Below are 25,817 nucleotides of genomic sequence, written 5' to 3' on the forward strand. Positions count from 1 at the left end.
GAATAAGGTCTTAGGAAAATATTTGGGGCTAAGAGGAATGAAGTTACAGGAGAATGGAGAAAGTTATACAATGCAGAACTGTATGCATTGTATTCTTTACCTAACATAAATAGGAACATTAAATCCAGATGTTTGAGATGGGCAGGGCATGTAGCACATATGGGCGATTCCGGAAATGCATATAGAGTATTAGTTGGGATACCAGAGGGAAAAAGATCTTTGGGGAGGCCGAAACGTAGATGAGAGGATAATATTAAAATGGATTTGAGGGAGGTGGATATGATGATAGAGACTGGATTAATCTTGCACAGGGTAGGGACCGATGGTGGGCTTATGTAAGGGCGGCAATGAACCTGTGGGTTCCTTAAAAGCCATTTGTAAGTAAGTAAAGTTACTATCTTGATATACTTTGTAGATCTACGTAAAGATTAATTTTTGGTCCTACAGAATACATCTGTATAATATAAAAATCATTGATACTTTGTTGAGATACAAGATTTCTTTACTGAACTTACCTCCAACAAATAGTGAAGCAGTACTGAATGGTACAAAGACCAGTGAAGCTAAGTTTCTCTCCTCGCTTGATGCTTGGGTTACACTGAGTTGTTACATTCAATATTTCAATCAAAGCATCAATCAAAAGTGGATACTTCAATTTGTCAGGTGTACCGAGGATAAAGTTGCATGCCTATAAAAGAAAATTGTACTTCGTAATCATCAAATACAAAATAGAGAGCAACAGTTAATCAATGTTCTAATAACTTCATATGAAAACCTTATATCCTAGAATTTTCATCCTGTGATTTTATTTTTCTGTTAGACATTTCACTCTCCAGTAATTTGCCTCTAGTGTGCTTTTCTCTCGCTAGAGAGGAACACACTTAGCCAATTACGATATTCTCTGACAGATGACCAGCCTGTTACGAAGGTGAGAAGATAACAAAATGAAATTATGAAGAAATATAAGATTGAAAAGGAAGTGGTTCAGGGCCCTTTGTAATTGATACTATTCTAGTATTAGTCTGAAGAGACTTGAGAAAACACAAAAAACCAAGTCAGGATAGCTGAAACTTCCAACTTATTTTTCTAATTAACAATACATTTAATCATGGGCCTTCAAAATACAAGATGGAAATACATAATTGTGCTCAGTATATATTATTATTAATTAATATTCAAGTACTTGACATGTTGTCATTTGCCATATGCTCAGCGCGCGCGCGCGCGCGCACGCACGCACGCACGCACGCACGCACACACACACACACACACACACACACAGATATATATATATAAAACAGGTGGAAGTGAAATTACCCTGTACACTTTCAGTCCGAATAGCTCATGTCGTATGTAACAAAAAAGTGTAATACCATATTTGTAGAAAGTTTATAGTTTTCTCAGAAAAAAAGTTATCATCCTCTTATTCGGTAACTATTGCAAGTAGGAACATCATTTTTGTCCATCAATAGAAAATCTAATAAAGAAAAATTTATCCCTGTGGCATATTTCAATAGCATGTACGGTTTTCGTGTAAATTTAATTTAGAAACCACTAATTTCAAGTCACTCAACGATTGCAACATTGCAGCCAGAAAGAGAGGCGGGAGGCAGTTCACGTAGGCTGAGATCGTTGATCTCTTACATCTGTATTAGGAGAAGAAAGGTGACTGTGTTAGTGGCAAGGTTGTCAGACTGCTGAAACTTCCAACTTATTTTTCTAATTAACCATGCATTTAATCATAAAACGTAATATAGAATTTCTATTCATTTAAGTGTACCCTATCGTCCCTTTCAATCTGCAGGACTATTTCACCTCCACTATGTATGTATGTATGTATGTGTGTACATACATACTTCTGTGTATGCATGCATGTGTATAATAATAGTTGGTAGGTTATTTTACGACGCTTTATCAACAGCTTAGGTTATTTAGCGTCTGAATGAGATGAAGGTGATAATGCCAGTGAAATGAGTCCGGGGTCCAACACCGAAAGTTAACCAGCATTTGCTCATATTGGGTTGAGGGAAAACCCCGGAAAAAACCTCAACCAGATAACTTGCCCCGATCGGGAATCGAACCCGGGCCACCTGGTTTCGCAGCCAGACGCGCTGACCGTTACTCCACAGGTGTGGACTGTATAATAATTATGAACTATTAAAAAATTGTCATTTACTCTGTAATCTGTAAATACAATTTATAATTTCAAGTTTTTGTGTAATAAGAAAATTCAAAGAAATAAAAATAAACAGTATACAAAGAATTTATATTAAATCCCAAAACAGAATCTGCAAATATGCTTGCTACTTGATGCATGTTTCTGACCTAAGTCATCTACAGTAGAGCATCGATTATCTGAAACAATTGGGGACGGGGAATCTTCGGATAACTGATTTTTCGGATAACCGATCATTTACGAAAATAAATTGTGCCAGTGTCAAAGGAGCAGTATGAAACAAAGAAACACATATATTAAACACGAAACTGTACATACAGTATATATTTTGTATCACACGTCTTACAAATAACACAGAAAACTGACTAGCCTAGTCTGACAAGTTCAAAACAGCCAAAGCCTACATTCAAATTTGTCGAGTGGAACGCTTTCGATCAACTGATGTTTCAGTTGATCGGTATTTGGGTAATCTACTGTACACGAAATCTGAGGTGTCAAGGCAAGCCATTTGTAATATTAATTAATAGAGCCCGGATTTTTATGTGCTAAAAAACTATTTAAAAAATATTTACTTATGTGCTAAAAATTTGAAAAAAAAAAATGTATTAGTATTAGTATTAGTATTTATTTATTTAACCTGGTAGAGATAAGGCCGATAGGCCTTCTCTGCCCCTCTACCAGGGGATTACAACTATAACATGAACAATAAGATTACAATTAATATTAAATTTACAATTACAATTACAATAAAAAATTAAAGTACGACAAGAATACCTGATTAATGAAAGCTAGACATTTTATCATAGAAATTAAGAACAAAGAATATGTGTGCCAAAACTAAAAAAATATTTTCTGAAAATGAAAACAAAACTTCAGAATGTTCGTAACTTATTAGAAAAAATTATATTGAAACTCATCAATTGCAGCTAAACATCAGATGTAAAATGCTGACTGGAGTTGCAGTGCACAATAAATGTCATCTCCAGATTGTGGATCACAAATTCTTGCCTATTATCCAAGAACATGCTTTATATTGAGAAAAGGAACGTTCGACAACACACGGTGTTAACCTTGCATATTTGAAGAGGGGTATATCACTAACACACACACGATCAAGTTCACTTATGTTTTGGCCTTCCATAACTTGAGCGACTTTGCAGAGGGTTTGGTAGCCACTATTTTTCTCAAAACATACCCTTAAATTTTTTTCTTAGAACTTCTATTTTCGAACCTGAGATAGTGTTAAGTTGCCTTTCAACATACTGTATTTCTTTAACTGAATTACTCAATAAATCTACAGAAGTTTCTAGTTTCTTTATTGAGTGAATCAAGAAACCGAAATTAGCAGATATAAAGCCCAAGTCACATTTTAAAGTAGCATCACATATTAAATTCTGAATAACCTCAATTGCAGAGGCATCATCTTTGTCCAGTTCACTTACTACAGATGTAAATGCTTCAAAATGATCTGCATAATACATCACGGCATTAAGGCAGGTGCCTCAACGTGTGAGTACAGGTGTAGGAGGCAATAGAAGATCAGGATTTCTTTTTTTGAAAAGATCAATCTATGATGGTGATTTTACAAAAACTTTTTTTCCATTGGACACTAACTTGTTCACATTAGGATAAATGGATCAGATTGTTTCACACAATCCATGTAGGGCGTGAATGACACATGTTACATGAATCATGTTAGGGTAACTTACACAAACACCTTCAGCAACTTTCTTCATATATGCGGCAGAGTCGGTAAGCAGAAGCAATACATTGTCATATTTCACCAATCAGTCACAAGATCTCCAAAGATTGATTACATAGCCTAGCTATTGTTACATGATTTCCAGCTGGCATTTCTTTACAGGCTAGCAAGATAACTGGAGGCAAAACCCAAAAAAGGACATTATCCATCAGAACTCAGTATTCCTTAAATTCAAACTTAAATTGACTTACCAATCCATCTAATTTTGGTGTATCTTGATTGTTGATTTCTGCCACAGTTAGGCTGTAAAAACGTGGTTTCATAGAAAACTCATCCTGTGGTCCAAATTTTCGATAATTATCTTCAATTTCTTTCCAAGGACAGTAGATACGTGAAGCCATTCGTGAGCCATCTTTGTTTTCTGATGTATCTCCCACCATGCTTGTCGCACTGAACAAATTCCACTGCACCTATATTCATATCAGAAATTTGATTATAATATGTACCAGTAGTTTTATTGTTTTTCAATGACAAACCATATTACATAATTTATACTTTTACACTAGAGATGCAACAATTACGACTATTTTCAATCACAACTGTCGACTACAAACAAAAAGCGAACTGAAGAGGTGGAGCCATTTTGGATAACATCTTTTTTTTTTTTAATAATCCATGAGTACTATTTTAAGTAGCGCGTTACCAGCTGCTGAACATCTACAACATCACAAAAGTGAATATAAGCGGAATCAGTTGTCACCTCTCATTCAGCCGTAACTGGCTCAATTCTTGGGGTAGGGAATGGGTGGAACAAAAGATATGTAAAAAACCAACATACATCCTTTGGCCACTAAAGAACATAAAAATAAAATAACCGAATTGAGAGTGTCAAAAGCAGATTTCTCTACCTATTATATTCTTAAAGGGCATTCTTCTTATTTGTAGCCTTACAGTGTGAGAACAAGAAAGTAGTTGCCCCATTGGCATATATTCACTGTCCATCAAAACATAGGACTCAGTTATATTTTAGACAGTATCTTTTAAGGAAAGAAGTACATGTTATGATCCAAAAAAATATTATACATATTTTTACTCCACCATTTTGGCTAAGCGAAATTCAGTTATGAAAGTTTTACTGTAGTAAGCTGTTGATTATTATATGCAATTAATCTTTGCAGTCGATCATTTTCTATTCATTCTAATTTAACTTCCACATTAATGCTATAGTTTCACCCAGTAATTTTTCCTAGAATGTTATAAATGTAAATTGTATTATATGGTTTTAGTAGTGACATCATTTCTCTGTCTGACTACTCACGTACAGTATATGATACATAATTGATGAAAATAAAGTTGAAATCTGCATTACTTCCTTGAACTTGATCTCATTCTTTCATCACATTTGTCAACAAATGGGTCTCAATTTAAAAATATATGCAAATAAACACAAGGCACTCCGACAAAAAAAAAAAAAGCAGTCTGCAGAAATACTGTGACTAAGAACTGCCATATAAAAATTTAATTCTTTCAGGAATTTTTATAACAAACTTCTACACTAAATTCCGTACAAGAACATGTGATAAATAGTCACCAAATTTGTTGTTGCCAAATGGCAATTAAAAGTTGATTTGCATCATTTTTTCTTTAGCTTCCCAATAAAGTGCTTCAATGTTGTTGTTCCTCCTATTATTGGAGTTTAGTTTGTCACAGAGGAGAAGGTGCTGTTTGTTCAAAATTTCATTTCTGTTACATATTTGGTAGTTCTCAAATCTTTAAATGGATATTAAATGACAATGCATTGAACTGAAATATTCAACATGTCCATTTAATTATTCATTTGCTCACTTTCTTTTGTTGCAAATTATGTAACTGGAAAAGTGTTTTTTAAGTATGAAAGTCAAATTTTCTACAGTATTTCCATTTTATATGGCACTGTCTCAAGTATTCAACAGAATCAAGTCTGTTCATTTGTACATAAAGTAATAACAAAAACTGAACAAAAGTTTCAATTATTTTGGTATAAAGATTTATTAATTAACAACCCTTTTGCGTGTTGCGCAATTAGTGTTATTTTTGTCTCTTACTTTTCAGATTATCCATCATATTATGTTCGTTCAAGTTGTAAAAATTTCATCTGTAAATATTGTGTAGTTTGAGAAGTTAATCACCTTTTGCACTCCATGTTTGAGATACAATATAGAAACCAGGCTACTTAGAAAGTGGCTCAACAAAAGAAACATTTTATTTCAGCAATTAAGGAAAATCTGAAATACGTGTTAGCAATTGAACAGATGGGTGGAAGGAGGACGTAATTATGAAAAAGCAGCAGGAAGGGTGCAGTACAGCTTGGGAGATATTTGGAAGAGCGCAACACAAAATAAGCCATACAATGCTATCTGTTGGTAATTCAAGATTCTCACTTCACTTTTTTATAAATCTTGCAGCAAGGAGTGCTAATGACTGATCTACGGAAAGAAGACTTCTTGAATTTCACTCCTCTTCAGCCCATCCTCTCAAAATTTCTTTATAATCAGAGCCATTACTTACTTACTTATGGCTTTTAAGGAACCTGGAGGTTCATTGCCGCCCTCAAATAAGCCTGTCATCGGTCCCTATCCTGAGCAAGATTAATCCAGTCTCTACAATCATATCCTACCTCCCTCAAATCCATTTTAATATTATCCTCCCATCTACGTCTCGGCCTCCCCAAAGGTTTTTTTCCCTCCAGTCTCCCAACTAACACTCTATACACATTTCTGGATTTGCATATGTACTATATGCCCTACTCATCTCAGGCATCTGGATTTAATGTTTCTAATTATGTCAGGTAAAGAATACAGTAATCACAACCATTATAATTGAAAAACAATATTGTAAACATTACAAGCCTCACATCCCCAATTTCCATTTATCCATATGAGTCTCCTTAACATTATAATTATTCTGGCATTTATTAAAAAAAAAAAGGTGTATTTATAAGTTGTGAATTAAACTACTATTTCACATGAAATAAACAGTACAAACAATCTCTGACTCTAAGATGAACCTACTAATGTTGGGATTAAATGGAAAATCAGTGGAGGAAAACTTTCTACAGATTCCTATAAACAGAAGCCAATGTATTTTATTTCATAAAAATGAGTGACACATCCAAATTAATACATATAATGTATTATGTCATAATTCTGACTATGAATTACACCATAATTTGATGAAGTATATGAAAATGGAGATTCTCAAACATACCAAACCTTGCTTACCTGTTCTAAAAGAGCTGGAGGAGCATCATACAGGTGTTTCATTAAGTATTCCAGCAACAATAGTAAACGGGATAAGTGAAGCAGCTGAGAATCACGCATGGGCTGATTTACAATCTCAGAGCAACGTATCACTCCACCAGCAGTTAATAAGAGAACAGACTTCTTCTGCATAAGATTCAATGCATGGAACAAAAACAGCAGCAACTGGGCATGTTCCACATTCAGATCTGCAATGTAACAAGATGGAATTTAACAATGCTGCAAATCTACAGTAAAATAATTCTACACACAAAAAACTTACTTGCAATTCGAAGTTAAGAATACTACAGCAGCAATATTCCATTACAAATTATAAGTTTGTCTGACAATTTCATTGATATTTTGATTCCTTCTTGAAGTTTTAAAATTTAATAGTCTACAAATACAGTAAATTCATTGGCAATATGGTCCTTTACTGACGTCTTAAAATTTAAAATTCTGTAATAATTTCCACTTTATGAAGTGACTGATCAGGAAGTGAATCATATTGCCGGAGGGGCTCATTTGCCACATAGTTGTGGTGCAATTTCAAACTGAGTTAAGTGTTCTGCATTTTCACCAGAATATTTAAAGTATGCGTATGACAGAGTATTTGAAATGCTTACCATATACACTTTTACACTTGCAATAACAGCGACAATGATAGTGCACAAGAAAGCAACTACATTATAACACATGTGGCCTGGTACAGTAAGTCTGACAACATTGTCCTGCCAAACAAGAAAACATCACACAGCGCTCTTGTTGGCATTGTATTGCCAGTTTGTCGCTAGCAGACGAATTTTTGCGTTATAAATTCCAGTGGAAAGTTACGTTCTTACTCAATGTGACAACAATGTACAAGCTAGCCCTCTAGCCTGCACTCACCCCTCACCTGTACAACTATTCCCCATTTCGTCACTTTAAAATATGGAAACTAGTATATAAACACAGTGGTAAATATACTTTAAAGTGAAATAATATATGTGCGTCTTCTGTTTTATTTGAATAAGCTACATTTTCATGAAAACTCTTACCTTCATTTTCAACTTCAAATGTGGTAGGTGGATTACAGACATTTTCAACCAATGTATTTACTAATCTGTGCCATATGCTTATACAAGCTGCTTCTTTCTCTTGCTGAGGTTTCAGTAATAAAACCTTGAACACAAAGAAAAACAGTAGAACTTTGATTATTGCCGTTAATTCATTTCACGAAACTGTGATAGATACTGAAACAATGATAATCGAAATATTTAAACTCATGTTTTGACACAATTCTTCCAGAAAATGAAACCAAACTGTACAATATAAACACCTCTCTTTCATGTTATAATTTTAGCAAAATTATATATTACAATGAATATCTCTTAACACTATCACAATGATCTTAATTTAACCAAAAATGATTAAATTTATTACGTTTCTCATAGATTTTTAAATAAAAACTTAATAAACGCTGAAAAATTCTATAAATTCTGGACTCCGTGTTTCAATGGGACACCATATCTGTTTAGACTTCAACATTGAAATTAACAGCTGACATGCCCTTAGAAGAGACGTGAATAGAAGCCTTTGAAATGTGGATATGGAGAAGAATGGAACTTGTGAAGTGGACAGACAGAATAAGAAATGAAACTGTGTTGGAAAGAGTGGGTGAAGAAAGAATGATGCTGAAACTGATCAGGAAGAGGAAAAGGAATTGGTTGAGTCACTGGCTGCCTACTGAAGGATGCACTGGAAGGAATGGTAAACGGGAGAAGAGTTCAGGGTAGAAGAAGATATCAGATGATAGACGACATTAAGATATATATGGATCATATGAGGAAACAAAGAGGAAGGCAGAAAATAGGAAAGATTGGAGAAAGCTGGGTTTGCAGTGAAAGATCTGCTCCTGGGCAGAACACTAAATGAATGAAATGAAATGGAATGAAATGAAATGCCCCTAGATGCTTACTTCACAAGGATAAGAACATCCAGTTATATAACTGGATGCTCAAGACTGTGAATGTGTCATCATGGAGAAATGTTGTTGTTTTCTAATGCCAGGCGTTTGACAAAGTCATTTGACCTCTTGCACTCCAATATTTTTCAAAGATATTATCATGGTCAGCCACTGAAGCACAGATTTTGAGGTGTTCCGAATCCATTTCTTGGTTTGAGTTGCACAATGGGCAGTTAGGGGACTGATATATTCCATATGGAGAATATTTCATGGAGAAATGTACTAGTATATAATTGAATACAATTTGTTCTACTTTAATTCTGTGATTAATATTGGTTGCGAAAATCGTCGTACAAATATTGTGGCATGATATGAAGGGATGAGAATGATATAGTCCTAAGCCCCACAGATAAAATTTTATAGGACAGCATATTAAAAGTTTAGAGACCAATGCTATTAGATGCAGTATTAAGATAAGCCACAAGAATATGGTGTCGACATTTTTAGTAGTGATAATGGTGAAACAACTAAATGTCGGTTATGTATGTGTCCATTAAAAAAGATAACAAAAAAATCGACATAACATCAATGGCATACATAGAAACACATGAAAAATGTTGCTCTATGTTAGAAGAAAATAAGGGTTCAAGTTCAAATTCTGCCTCAAATATGAAATATGACTTTTGCCAGGATTTGTGTCGAATGATAAGTTGCAATATTCCATTCAAAACATTGGACAATCCTCACTTTAAAGAGTTTATAGAAAAGTACACAAAATATCAGGCACCTACTGAAGCATCGATTTGAAAATAGTTCTTACTTGCATGCGGCTCTAGTATGCCTATTGTGCTTACGTAAACAACAACCCTCTGACGAGACAAACTACTCGCATTGTAGTTACCTTCACATCCGAATGACTTTTTTTCCTGCTGTCTAGTAATGAGTTTTTGCACAATGACACTATACATAAGACATAACATTACTTCGTGTAAATCTTTTCAGGAGGAATAGACATCATAGTAAAGTTTTACAATAGCTGACAAACAAGCAACTGGAAGAAACGTAAATTCAAGAGCAGAAATATGTCATTTTTTACAAATCAGATAAATGTAGGAGTAATGTATGCCATAACATTGCACCAATGAAATGTTCAAGCCATGACACATTGCATATCTTTCTCCACTACTGCATTTTAATTGGAAGATAAAAACTTCTTACGTTTACATTGTATTATATTTCCCAAGATAAAGAACCCATTTCCAAAAGAAATAAAATCCATGAATGCTATCTACTGAAGATGATTTAGAGTGGGGAAACTTACCTGTGCTAGAACAGCCAATGTTCTGGGATAGACTTGTAGTGGCCAAGTGTTACTGTTATCCTGGGACCACGGACTCACTCCCAGATGATTGAGGAGTGTACCTTGTAAACTTTCTGTCAGGATGTTCCGCGCCAACAAATTGTGAGTGTATCTCGTAAGGGCCTGAGAAAACTCACTGTATAGATTTCCTAAGACAGCACCAAAGTAGACCGAGATAGTGCCTGAAAATCAAGACCGTATACAATCCATGTTGCAGAATCATTTAAAAAAAAACAAACATAATAATGACGTGCGAAAATTAAACAGAAAATAGGGGATGCTCTACAGAACATAGAAATCAGATTAAGAAGATATGAGCTTAAACATATTTATCGCTATCGCTTACTGTTTTCCATATTATCTATATTTATTTAAACTTATTAGTCAACTCCGGATATAGTGAACCTCTGCGGACTTGCATATTTCGTTCACTATATCCGAAGTTCACTACATCCGAAGAATCTTTCCCCTAACCTTAAATGACAGAAATGAATGAAATTGTGAACAAGAACATAAAATATTTCATTTTTGTGCAATGGATTACACTATATACTGTTACTCACAGTTGATTTACGTAAACTATGATGTTGGCCCAAGTCCGCTTGCAAAAGACCACGTTCAATGTCACTTATAATATTCGCCTTATCTTCCAAAGAAAACACTTTACACTTACACATTTTCATACAGTACATTCACTGTTGGAACACTAGATCAGGTAGAAATGACAAACGCTGTTATGGTGTGAATGCGTACTCAGCCTTGGAATTTCTCGGGTCACTTAATGGAAACTGGAAGAGGGTTGGAGTTTGAAAGCCATCGAAATCTTACCTTCATTTATACTCTGGACATAATGTCCGTCCTCTTTTCATAAAAGAAGACAATTTCATTATCCGTTGTTTCAATGTTATCCGTCATAATGGAAATGTTCCTGAGAACAAAAGGCAACTCTTTGACGGTGGAGGATTAGAAACAACAGTAGAGTAGAGTGCCTTAGAACAGAATGTCAACCCTTCCATGGTGGAGTGAAGCAAGGTCGTTACACGTTGCCTGGATTTACAATACAGCTCATTGCCTAGGAATCATTAATCATACCTTTGTCCTTTGACTAAAGGAGTAAGAAACTTAGAATGTTGTTCTCAACACATACTTTCAATTTTATACAAGAAGGTCCGACTTCAAATAAGAATTTGTCAGGATACAAGGTTCACTATAACTGAAGCGAGGGTTCACTATAAACAGAAATATTCATATACTTTTCAATGTTTGCAGGTCGGGACCAATGATTTAGGTTCAATATAGCCGAGTTCACTATATCCAGAGTTGACTGTATTTATATTTTAAAATTATTTTCATATCATTTACAAATTTCAGTTAACAACATGCTGTGCATTTTGTGATTAACTCTTCAAACTCGACCAAAAAAAAAAAATATATATATGTATATATATATATATATATATATATATATATATATATATATATATATGAATTGCTTATATGTAAATAGTAAATGTAAATATTAAATGCAAATAGTAAATGTAAATAATAAATGTACCGTAAATACTAAATGTTGCTGGTCATTATTTCGAGCACCTGTGTGTGTATCTAATGCCTACCAACTTCACTTTGCGTGATTCGGGTTCCGCATATTGCGGATAGATGGCAGGACTGTGATCCATTTTTTTCAAATTCCACACCACTTTAAAGGGTCACGTTATGCATGATGTGTATCTGTGAAGAGTTATGTCGTGTAGTAGGGTGAGTGTATGTTAAGTGTTCGTGCGAGTGTAGTGTAGGGAATGGGTGAGGATGATGGTGAGAAGAGAGAAGGGGAAACCCGATGCCAGCATGGAGCCTACTCCTGTTGAATAGCACCAAGGGGGCCGCCAGGCTTAACATTCCCATCCGACAGACAAATCACTATCAACAGTGACATATGCCTTCCCTTCATTTGCACTGGGGAGAGATTTGGGATCTAACTCAAGCATATTGGTGCATAATTTAGTGATTATAAGTTATGCACCATCATCTTTCCTAATTCCAAGGTAGAAATTTTACAAGAAAATTTCTGAACCCGCCAGGAATCGAACCTGGACCGGCTAGTTTGAAGGCAGACATGCTACCACAGAGCTAACTCGACGGACTATTTCGAGCACCTGTTATGAAGTACAAAATAGTATACTGTTAACTCATATTTGTACATGATATGAAAATAATTTATAAATGTGAATAATATGAGTAAATAAATGTATATAATAATTGTAAATAAATGTAAATAATAAGTTTTTTTTTTTCTAAACAGTAAGCAATAGCAGTAGACATGTTGAAACTCATATTATCTCTTAAATCTGACTTTTCAGACCCCAAGATGTTCTGTAAAGCATCCTCTATTTCCTGTTTAACAGCTTATTCCTATGATAGAGTATAACAAAAAATTCTAATACCATATTAGTCCTAAATGAAACTTTCCTCAGAAAAAAAATAATTTTCCTCTAAATGTGAACACTGTTTTACTCAATAAGTACTATCCATACAATTCTGATTTTTTCTCTTATAATTAGATAAACTGATAACGATAAGAAATTATTTATTCTTTTGCAGTTTTTAAATAAAATGGATGGTTGCCAATCTACATAGACTCTCAGCCTAATTTTCTAATTAATCATGCACGAAACTACAAACGCATAATAGATATTTATTTTAATGTAATCTATTGCCCCGTTCAACCTGAAAATGTGTGTGTGTACATCTGTAGCTTTACAGTGTATTTCAGAATTCAACCAAAGAAATTTATCTGGTTATAGAAGGGTTGTAGACAAGCAATTTGATAGGGAACCCAGGGTTTCTGACGAAAAGTATCTGAATTATCAGTTGTTAAAGTTCTTATATACGACACTCATAATCCAGTATCAAAATGAAATAGAGTATGGAATGGTTTCAGATGTTATTAGGGATTGGATGATGATGCCAAACAGTTAAGAACTAATCAACCGCATTTTCAAAATTCAGCTTCTACAGAGTATGTAAAACTGCCGGCAACTAATGAGACAGTATGCCACTACACTGTTTGTTTCACAATCATTCATTTTCGTTATTTTATCTATTTTAGAAGAGAATTAATGGCATGAGACTATGATGCAATGGACAACACCTCAGACCTCAGGCCAAATGGTAGTATGTTCGAGTCTCACCGTGGTAGACATTTTTAATCCCAATACTTCTTATTTTATTTTATTTCCTGAACAATCGCAATATATATTGTAGTATTTATTTATTATGCTTTTGGCAAGAGTATACTGTATAGTACTAGCCATTGGCTCTTTACAGTTTACTTGAGATCAAGTCAGTCGTATTGGACTCCTATGGAGCTCAGTTAGGTATGTTAGAAACACGTTGGCCTTTGGTTTTTATTTTTTATTTTAGTAGGTTATTTTACGATGCTTTATCAATAGCTTAGGTTATTTAGCGTCTGAATGAGATGAAGATGGTAATGCTGGTGAAATGAGTCCAAGGTCCAGCACCGAAAGTTACCCACCATTTACTCATATTGAGTTAAGGGAAAACCCCGGAAAAAACCTCAACCAGATAACTTGCCCCGACCGGGAATCAAATGCAGGCCACTTGGTTTCGCAGCCAGACGCACTGTTACCCCACAGGTGTGGACTTTGCCTTTGGCTGTGAACATTAAGACTGCATGATCTTTGTGTGTTCTATATTACTATTTTCATGCATTTTTGTCTCATTTTAATGTTTAAGTTGTATTAAATTCGCTGCACGTAGTTTCTAATGTTTAAGCCTGAATAGTTAATAAACTTCAGAAACAGTACCAGTACTTGATTTGTTACAGAAAAATACTGTACTTACGGAGAAAGTCAGTACTTTGAACAATTCCTGTAACTTTTTTTCCAACTGATAGTGAGCAGTGAAAAAATATTTGTGGTAGTGGTAATGGAGTGGTGGCTGCAGTGAGGGTGGTGGTGATAGAAATGACAGTGATGATGTATCTGCAGGTGCAGAGGCAGTTGCAGCATTGAAAACGCTGAGGAAGTATCTTTTTACTGCAGATGATAGTACTATGTTTAAGAAATTCTAGAAACTAAAGAAGAAAACTGAGCCAATGCCAAATAAAAAGAAAGGAAATCACTTCTTTTGCAAAAAAAAAAAAAATAGTAAAGAATTTCCGTAATTTGATTTGTGGGTGAATTGTTTATGAGCTCTGTGGAACAGTAATATATTACTGCGTCAATAATAATTATCTTGCTATTACACTCATTCTAATCAAATAAACCACTTTTTTCATATATTGCATACAGTATATTAAATTTCCAAATCACCTCTTTTATGTTATCTCAGTTGGTAATAAGAATTTAATTATTGTAATAACAGTGTTTTTGTTTCTTCATTTTTGTATACACTCTTCCAAAACTTATACAGTATAATCACTGATTAATTGTTAGGTTATTTAAATAAAATAAATAACTTCACTGTGTTAACATTTTAAATAATGATGTTATTGTATCTGATTGACTAGTTTCGAAGTTATTTTCACCATTTGCTGTACCCTAGTGAAATCTGGCACTGTCTTCTGGTTTCCTCATACCAGACTCAAATTCAAACCAGAAAACAGCGCTGGAACTCACTAGGATTCAGCAGATGATGAAACTAACATTGAAACAAGTCAATCAGGCACAATATCATCATTTAAAATGTTAACACAGTGAAGTCATTATTTATTGATTAAATAACCTAACAGTTAATCAATGTTTTTGTTTTAACAGATAAAATAAGTTGTAGTAACAGAATATAATACCTGTTTCTGTGCGAGCAGTTTCCCTATCCAAGTCTCTGATTATTGCAGCCAAAATCACCATTTGTTGCTCTGCCAATCCTGCTTGAACATACCGTAACATAAATGGTGATTCACTGCTTAACAAATGTTTATTCATGAACTGGAAGATCTGCGAGGCCAGAAGAATGTACTGCAAAATATAAAAAGCAAAAACGAAGTGATTAATTTAAACATTTTCCTGCAATTCTAAAATGTATTGTACACTGTGTCACAATAAATTTAATTTAAATGAACATTAATATGAATTACATGAACATTAATAAAGTAAATTATCAGATATGGCTTTTTACTCATGCGGTCTGAGAAAACAAGCAATATTTTAGTAATTTAGCTAAGGATGTGTCAACTACAAATATTTATTATAAATACGCGTAAAACAAATCTGTAACAAATAGTAATTAATATAAAATTGTGCAAACGTACCCAGAAACTAAGAAGCAGTAAGCAAATTAAAAGAAATATTATGAGAAGTTACTTTCTACAGACTAAAAATATTTACATAAATATTTCACTTTTTTTACCAAATTACCATCGACTTCCACACATTGTGTATTATGGCACCAGATTCCCTCCTTCCCTCCCTCCCCCACCCTTTTATACCACTGTGATATGCCACTCAGATACTCTTGTCAGTTCATCATTTTTAAAAATTTGAGATGAAAGCCACTACTTTATATGCAGGAACAAATGGTAGTTGTTTGGATGAGATCAGAGGTAAAGGGTGGATAGCCGAAAACTTCTCAGTCAAACTCTTGAACCAGCTAAAAAGTTTGAAATGTGGTGTAAGGTTGCGTAGTGAAGATTATTGCTGGAGAACCTTTTAAGTGTAGTGAAAATATTTGTAATTTAAATTTATGTATTGTATTGATTAAGGCTGGTTGAGTGGAAGAGAAGGCCTTATGGCCTTAACTCTGCCAGCGAAAATAAAATATTATTATTATTATTATTATTATTATTATTATTATTATTATTATTATTATTATTATTATTGCAAAAGTAAAATCTGAGAGAAGAGCATTCTATGAATTTTGTTCTGAATGTAGTATCTCGATTTCTTTAGTGCTTGACAATATGCACCAACATTAATTGAGGTTCTTCATTCGAAAAAATCATTAAGACCCTCTCCTCTTTTTTATCGGAGAAAACATTGGCCATCATTTTTCTGATACAAAGTGCTTGCTTAAATCATTTCTGCTTTCAGGAACAATGGCAACACTGCATCGAATGCTACATTAATTCGATGTCTGTGTAAGAAAACTATATTTTATTTCAAGTCACAATCTGACTAAAAATTCTTCCTCATTTTCAAAACATTGAGTGACGATTTTGGATTGCTCACCATAGGCGTGAAATGCTTTCCCATGGTATTGTGCTTTTTCACGACATGCCCGCCCTCATACTGCTGCTTCAACCAGAAATTTGCTGGAACAATTTCGATGGGAACTTTTTGATCACACACCTTATAGTCCGGACCTTGCTCCTAGTGATTTTCACCTTTTCACGAAACTCAAAGTTTCTGGGCGGGAAACATTTTGGAAGTGAAGACAAGTTGAAGAATGCGGTGAACAACTGGCTTAAAGGACTGGCGGCAGGTAACTACAACATGGGAATTCTAAAACTCGTGGACAGATATGACAAATGCTTAAATAACGAAGGTGAATATGTAGAGAAATAAAGTAAGCTTCAAATTTGTAAGTGACATGTTTCTGGTTAATAAAATATATTTTTTAATTAATTAAAACCAAATGGTCGTTACTTCCTGGATAACCCTAATACTATACATACAGTAGTTACTGATGCAATAACGTAGAAAGAAACACTTGCTCATATCTTAGGGTCCTGCCCACACGACAAACTTCTCAGAAACTCATGTCATCACCGTGTTTGCTCCTTCATAGCCAAAGAACTTAAGAAAATTGATTTTTCCGCTTATGAAGAAGTCCATGACCTTACCGTTAATGGTTGTCATAGGATTCACATAATCACATCCTTGACCCTACTCTATTAAATTTGAACATCACAAAGGTCAGCATTTATGAGCCTACGTAGGATTACTACAAAGCCAAATACAAGCTGAGCAAAATACAGGTCTACAGATTGATGGTATGAACACGCAGCACTATACCATGCTATTTTGTGGAAATTTTGAAAAGTCTCGGACTACCCATTATCAAAATTAAAAGCATTGTTATCATTGTAATTAGGGAGTCATTGCATAGATTAAAAAATCTTTTATACAATAATTTTAGAGGTAACACTTCAATGTTATTTTGGTCATATTAATTTAGTTCTTACTTTTTTTTTTCTTTTTTTTTTTTCTTTTTCCAACATTTATTGTATGTATACTTAAATTCTAAGTCACTATTCCCGTTATTATTGCATTTTTGTTTACATTATCTTTTTTCCTGTAAATTCAGGAGCTTGTTTTATAATAAACTATATACAATAATTAATTATGTAAAATGTAATTGAAGGAAGGAAAAACAAGAGTTGATATTGTAAAAGAAAATGTGTAAACTACAATAATTATCAGCAAGTATAATAAAATTAAATATATCAGCAGTTTTGCATATGCTTACTGTACGTAGTCAGTAGGATGCGCACCCGGTGAGACAACTCAGCATATAGATTGAATACCACTGCTATACACTAACTGAATATAATACTTACCCCATGAGGCTCTCCTTTTTCAGGCACAATGGATCCTGTCCTGTCTGTGTTGTGTTTCCCAGTACCTTCTTGAGAATCTGCTGCTGACTGGGATACGTGATTTCCTGGAGGAGTCTCTGGAGGTGCAAGTGTTTCTTCAAACCACAATCCCAATATAGGCTCACTGTCATCATCTAATTATAAAACCAAGAATGAAACAAAATAATCATATATGACAAAGTCATAACCACAAACAAGAAAACTCATATTCTTCAAAATTGTAATAAGACAACAGAATAAATTAATTGCAAAAGTAAGCAACAATATCAATCAGCAGGACGTCCTGTACAAAATTCTGACTAACATAATCTTCTGGACACTGGGTGCACAAATCTACAAAGAACAATCGTGACGTCAGCTTGGATTTATGTGTAAAGTCTTAACATATTCCTATACTTTCACTATACAATAAATAGCAAAAAGGTACTTCTAATACAGAAAATTCAACATATGGTTTGGATTACGGGGTCTTAACAACTTTTATTTTCAACAGATCTATCCCTCAAGAATTTCACTTTCCCTTACAGGTCTTTGTATCATACTTTTCGTTAGTGTTTTAGCAAAAGTAATTTATGTTGTCTTGTTTGTACTGAAATAGTACAAGTCTTTCTAGAGTTCCTATTATTAAACTTGCAATATCAGTTAAGAGAGTTTGAGAAATCAAACATTCCTTCCCAACTTCTAGAAAACAAAACAAAATGTATTGCAAAATACGGTAAATCAATCTCGTTGACAGTCTGAAACTGCAATTTCATTACAACTAATAAAATGTAACAATTTTAATCGCATAAAGTATTCTACTTACCATCATCTGCAGAGCTCTCATCTGAACAGCTGAAATCATCCTCATAATATGTAGTTGAATCTGATGTGCTGAAGGTGTCTCCTTCAGGTGGATGTTTTTGGATTCGCTTCAAAGTACAAGCCTACAAACAAATATACGTTAATGCAGACAAAATAGATGTAATTTGCACAGAATACAGTACACACGTTCAAAGTATTCATTGTCTCAAAAGGATTTACATAAAGGAAATTCACATATTTCAAAATAAAGTCATATCTCAACTTTCTTGAGACTATATTCTAAATGTCAGTAGTGTTATTCACTAATACTGAATTTATGGTAGACTGAAATATTTCAAAACAAACCCAAATCTGAACTTGAGACTATATTCTAAATATCAATAATGTTATTCACTAGTAATGAATTCATGGCACACTGAAATAGCTGACAAGTAACTTGGCATCTCAAGCTGGATTTGGGAGAGAATTCTTCTACGGTGTATCTTTCCCTACCAATCAGTATCAGTCAGTGATATGAACAAGTAATGAGAAGTTTAAAATAAGTGACGAATGCATCAAGAGTGTCATCAAAGCAACAGTTGACCATGTAATTTTTTTTTTTTTTTACAATTTCCATATTTTCTCATGCTTTCTCACATCTTAGGGCAGAATGATATAAAAGTAAGCAATTGGTGTTGCACACACAAACTAGGGAAATTAGTTTTCAACATTCACATTTACTCAAGAAGAAACCATCCATCATCTGATGGCCCCTACGCAGCAATGTGAAATGGGGTGAACAGACAGCAGAAGTCTACAGCAAGTCTTACATTCGTACAATGTGTTACAATGCATTGTGAAAATTATCTCAAGATTCTACTGGAAATCCAGTATTTCATTTTCCAAATCTAATGAGGCAAAAGTTTTGATGAAACTCATCCAAGCCAGTTATCAGTGAGAAACAGATAATTGACATGGATGAGTTTGACTGAAACTCGCTCAGATATAAAGTTTTTGTTCCATATATTTAAGCTTCAATGCTAATGTAAGGTATGTGGAATACAATAAATGAAATGAGTGCTTCTAATTAAAAATTCCATTTTCTTCCTGCAAATGTATTTCTAAACGAGCATAATTCGCTCGTCAACATGGTTTAGAGTGCTCGGGACCTTCAAACGAATATGAGCGAGCAAAAAAATTTGTATTGCAGTGCTCTGGTGTGTGTCTATATACAGAGTTAATAAAAAGTCCCACACCACCTAAATAACTTCTGAAGCATGTGGTTCAGTGACATGAAACTCGGTGTGTTGAGATAGTCGTATACTAAGAACTCAATAATGGTATTACATAGTTCTTTCTACTTCCAGTTTAACCGGAAGTAACTCCAAATCTCGTATTTTAAACGAAATACCCAATATATTTTTATAATTTCGAACAATGGTCATTAAGAGTTTTTCAAAAAGTACACACACTAGATACTTCTGTACAAAATTATTGTTGCTAAATCAAGGAAACAGAAAAGTGTAGGTCTAACAAATACCGGTAATATGAATAAAATGCTTCTTTTGTTTACAATAATTTGACTGTCCTTTGTTTATATCAATGAAATCATGTTTTTGATACAGAAACATCTTATTTAAGGAATTAATCTGACATCTAGTATGTTAAATAATTTTATCTGATGTTGAGTGAAAGGGAACTAATTTTAATTTTAATTATGGTTGACTATGGAGACAGGCAACAATCTCGAAATGTGGTGAATTTATTTAATGATATACATCCAAATTGCAATCCAATTCCACATACAAAAATAACAAGAATCATAAGGAAATTTACTGAAACTGGAAGCGTAAAGGACTTACCAAGATCAGGTCGCCCGTAAAGTACAACTGATGAGAATGCTTCATTGGATGTTCTCCTTTGTGTGCAAGAAATTCCAAAAGTTTCTACTATAAATTTCGCATTAGAATCCAATATACGCCAAAGTTTCATGATGAAAATTCTTGACAGTGCCAAGCAACATCCTTATAAAATGCAACTTTTGCAGGAACTTTCAGAAGACGATCCCGATAGAAGAATGCAGTTTTGTGAATTAATGATGGAACACCTTAACAATCCAATTTTTCTTAGACAAATTGTAGCCACATTCTGCCTGAATGGATGTCAACAGATGCAACCGCTAATACTGATCAGACGTAAATCCACAATGGATGGAGGAGAACCACACGCAGTATCCACAAAAACTTAATGTTTCAGATGGTATTGTTGGTGATCATATCATTGGTCCTTTCTTCTTTAGAGAAACACTAAACGCTAATAGATAATTGGATTTGCTTCGAAATCACGTAGTACCAGCTATCACAAACTTGTTTCCATATCCAGTCAACTGTGGGCTACCCAGAGATGACATCTATTTCCAACAAGATGGAGCTCCAGCTCACTATGGACAGAATGTTCGTCAGCACTTAGACCAGATTTTTCCACAACGATAGATTGGTAGGACAAATTACATAGAGTAGTCAGCAAGATCCCCAGATTTTTCGCCTTTGAACTTCTTTTTGTGGGATCATTTGAAGTCAGTAGTATATCGAGAAAGAACCAACAACTTAGAAGTCTGGAGTATCAAATAATGGAAGTGGTGCAAGATATTCCTAAAGCCTGGTTAAGTCATTCTTTAAATGGTTTCTATGATTGAGTGGCACATTGTCAAGCATTTGAGGGCTACCAGTTCGAACACAGAATTTAGACGGTGTGCTAGCTTTGTTTTGGCTGTGTTAAGAAAGGAGCATTTTATTTTATTATTCTGTTTTCTTGATTTAGCAACAATGAATTTGTACAGAAGTATCTAGTGTGGGTCCTTTGTGAAAACTCTCAATGAACATTATTCAAAAATATAAAAATATAATGGGTATTCCATTTAAAATAAGAGTTCTTAGTATACGGCTATCCCCACACACCTGAGTTTCATGTCACTGAACCACATGTTTCAAGTTATTTAGGTGGTGTGGGACTTTTTACTAACCCTGTATACACACATACCTACTCTTCTGAAGGATACAATGGGAGGAATGATGAATGGAAGAAACGTTCATGGCAGAAGAAGATATCAGATGACAGATAACATCAAGATATATATGGAATGTATGCGGAAACTAAGAAGAAGACGGAAAAAGATGATTGAAAAATGCTCGGTTTGCAGTGAAAGATCTACCCTTGGGCAGAATACTATGAATGAACACACACATATATAATTATAATTCTTTCTGAACACAGACTTGCAAAATATATCTACAGCCAGAAAGGAGAGGATACTATCATGATTTTCATGTGCTGCTGTCAATCTAATCATGAAGCACTTCGCAATTATCAATCATATATTGACATCTAACCAGAAGTCAATTTGTTCCCATATTTAAAATAGCTAAATTACCAATCATTTTAATAATAATATACCTAATATAAGTGGCTTAGTTTTATCATGCAATAGTATACAAAACGAAGGTATTGTACGATATGGATCATAATGTGGTGAGCTCATTACAGCATAAATTCCATTTAACATTTTCTAGCAGATTAACTTATAACTTGTTATACGAAAACAGCAGACAGAAGCGAAAATGAGATTAGATACAAAATAATAATCAAAAACAGTCCATTTAAAATCGCCCATTTCAATTGCTGTTCTACTTCCTTTCTTGCTTCTTGCTACTTCATATTCTTCTTTACAATATAGATATCGCCAGCATTATAGACGAATTAAAATGTATAATGGAAGCATAGATGCGAGTTGGTAACCTATGTTAATGAACCAGCTCGGTGACACAGGAAGCCAATGCGATAAAGCTTGCTAGTTGGACATTGGGTTAAAGATCATTCTTCAAGAATGGTGACAATCTATAACTAAGCTCTAAAAATTAGGAAAAAAACAATTAAAACTGTTCTACAAAAATTTTTTAAAATATCAAGAATACCAATACACAAACATTTGAAAGAAATTTATTGAGAAGAGCAAGCATAAGACAGGAAAATAGTACAATAAAACCTTGCTAAAACTTATCCTCTATAAAAAGGAAACCTGCACAAACGAAAAATAAATTTGGGAACGGAATGATTTCCTATGTAAAATAATACTTTAAAACGGAAAACTACCTAATGTGAAAACAGAATCATTTTTGGCACCATTTAGGTAAAAAACTAAAACAGACAATTTTAAGCATAACTGTTGCTAAATTCTTTCAAACCATTTTTAATTTTGCAGTAATACTGTACGAAGTATGACATAATTTTTTGTGTGACTGTACACACAATGATCTGGAAGACTTTCACTATTCTTTGTCAGGCGTTGGGGATGAAGCTTCTCTAACCATGTCACTATTTTGTGCTTATTGTCAAGGACCTAGGCAGGTTACTGACCTCCTGTACTGTCACTTCTTCCAACCCTCTTGCATTTTCTTCCATTCATTCTCAGTTTTATGCAAACAAGCCAATACAGTGATAAAGGACAGTGAGAGTAGAATAAAACTGTGAATAATTATAGTGTAGTGTCAATTTAGTTTCACATTTCCGTTTATTTATTCTGAGTTTTGTGTTAATATGCCAATACAGTGTTAAGTAACAGTGCGAATAAAGTAAAACTGTGCGATTTAATGAAAAAACCTAGATGACCAGTTCTATCATGGAAGCATGGCTTCATAATTTTAATGGAGCAATGAAACGTCAAAGTCATAAGGTCATACTGTTTTTAGACAATGCTACCTGCCATCCAAGGATTGATTTGTCTAACATGATCTATTTTCCATCAAACACAACTTCAGTTACACAACCAATGGATCAGGGAGCAATTTTCACTCTGAATTGATCCAGGACGTGAAGAAAATCCTATGTTCCCTTCAAAAAAAAGTAGCGGCAATGCAATTTAAAAGAAATGTGGGGGCCAAGAAACTAGGGCGCAGAGAGAGGGAGAGAGAGAGGCTGCAATTACGTAAGTTAATAATTAGGAAAAAAAATTCACTTTGCATGTACTATAGTAACTTTTATTTCAAATTATTTCTTCATTGTGTTCTTCCTACAGTCTGCATATTGCAGTAGTCTATTCTCAGTTTTGCCAAAACTCAACCATTTGTAACACGAAAACCAGTGAAAACAAAAAAAATTTGGAACAATCGCATTTCGTTCTAGGGAGGTTTTATTGTAGTAGCAGATAGAGTAAGTACCTTCAAGTGCTCAAGCATACACTATTCAGCATCGAATTACAAACAAACTTCACATTCATTTCTACTCACTTTTTTTTAAGAAGCTTAAAGAACAAGATTATGTTACAATAAAAAAAACAGCATTGTATTTTCTCATGTGCCAAATACATCTAAATTACTAAACATGACGGAAGAATCAATACAGACCTTCCTGTAACTGATGGTGGCCAAGTAGAAAAGAAGTTGATTAAGTGGTGCAGCTGCAAGAAATTTGGCAGCTCGCTGAAGAGCAGTAAATTGACCCAAAATATCCAAACTTGCTGGTTCTAATTCTGCTTCTGGTCCTTGTGTCATCGAATCCTCACAGCAAGCAGTTTCAACTTGAAGATCATCTAGAAGTGCTGACATCATAGTCAATGCTTGGGATGCTAATGCTACTGACAACACCCCAAAACCCTGCTGACTGAAAGAAAAAAAAAAGTTACCTTAAATACTTTATACTTTTAAATATGTTAAAAGCTAGTTAATTTACCCTCCAAACACTTTTATTTTATGAAATCTATGTAGTCTGTATATTGCTTTGTCAGCTATCCATGCTCAAAATCTAAGTTCGAATCCTTCAATGATCAAATGGAATTTGTTACTGTGGTGCCACTGTCATGATCAATGTCCTGCTCCTCATCATCATATGATATACAGTATCATCAAAATTAATGTAAAAAGCAAATAGAATTTCTCAGGTGTACCATCAGCACTCTTTCCTACTGTGAAATATGGCCAACAGAACAATGTGGAACATCAGAAATTAACGGTGAATGATTGATATTGTTTTTCTACAATATGAATATTACGCTAATATCCCAAAATACTGATACAACAATTATCAGGCAGTACATCACACTTGACGATATGTGTCAAAGAACAATTATTTGTATACATCTTAAGTCTGACTAGTGAAATCATAGTGAAATTTCAGTATAACATATATTAGAAATTAATATTATTTATATTTGAATTCTGAGAAGTGCGATATAATGAAAAAAAGGTAAGTTTTATCCAAACAAGGGTGACCAGATGTCCTCTTTTGTCCGGACATGTCCTCCATTTTAGGCCTTTGTCCGGGGTCCAGGTGGATTTTTTAAAAATCAAGAAATGTTCTCTTTTTCGTAACTTGTATGCCTGATATTTTGAAATTGTCTGCATTCATGCTTTTTTCAAGTAATTTGCCTGTAGGTGGCAGCAGCATCGACGGAATATACTCTTTGCCAACAATCATAACTCTTTTTGCTTACAAAGTAATATTAAATTCAAATTTTTTGCAGTCTTTTTATGTATTTTGATAATAGTTCTCTTGGCTTTTATACAGTTAACTGTAAAATCATTTTATATTATTAAGTTTTATCATAGCATACTATAATAAAAATAGATATTGACATAATTTTAAGTATAATATAGGTCTAAGCCTAAATCTAAATAGATATTTTCTGTCCTCTTATAATTATAGTTCCCTTGACTTTCATATGTAGCTAACTGTAAAATCATTATTATCAAGTTTTACCTAAATTATTTTGCAATATTAACATACTTTTAAGTATGATATAAGTCTAAATCTGTACTGTAAATATTTTGTAGGAAAACGGATATTGACGTAATTTATAGTATAATATAGGCCTAGTCCTAAATCTAACTACATAGTTTCTGTCCTCTTTTTTTGAAGAATGTCTTTTTTGAAGCTTTGTGTCCTTTTCTAGTGATGTGAATCTGGTCACCCTAATCTAAACAAAGTTGTTTTGATGATGAAAAACCAAAAAGAGAATGCCATG

At 33.9% G+C, this 25,817-nt stretch overlaps 1 protein-coding gene across 5 annotated transcripts in view; it reads right to left on the minus strand.

Annotated features, from left to right (window-relative positions):
* The window catches only part of poe (E3 ubiquitin-protein ligase-like protein poe), a 214,135-nt gene that overhangs the window by 173,115 nt on the left and 15,203 nt on the right, over positions 1 to 25,817 (minus strand). For all 5 annotated transcript variants that reach the window (XM_069839628.1, XM_069839627.1, XM_069839626.1 and 2 more), the window contains exons 9-17: positions 24,202 to 24,457; positions 18,825 to 18,945; positions 17,981 to 18,153; positions 15,272 to 15,440; positions 10,423 to 10,643; positions 8,194 to 8,317; positions 7,139 to 7,365; positions 4,130 to 4,348; positions 516 to 688 (exon numbers count right to left, since the gene is read on the minus strand). In XM_069839628.1, coding sequence (XP_069695729.1) covers positions 516 to 688; positions 4,130 to 4,348; positions 7,139 to 7,365; positions 8,194 to 8,317; positions 10,423 to 10,643; positions 15,272 to 15,440; positions 17,981 to 18,153; positions 18,825 to 18,945; positions 24,202 to 24,457 — 1,683 coding nt within the window. The remainder of the gene's footprint in view (positions 1 to 515; positions 689 to 4,129; positions 4,349 to 7,138; positions 7,366 to 8,193; positions 8,318 to 10,422; positions 10,644 to 15,271; positions 15,441 to 17,980; positions 18,154 to 18,824; positions 18,946 to 24,201; positions 24,458 to 25,817) is intronic.

This window comes from Periplaneta americana, chromosome 11 (assembly GCF_040183065.1).
Source record: "Periplaneta americana isolate PAMFEO1 chromosome 11, P.americana_PAMFEO1_priV1, whole genome shotgun sequence".
Lineage (NCBI taxonomy): Eukaryota > Metazoa > Arthropoda > Insecta > Blattodea > Blattidae > Periplaneta > Periplaneta americana.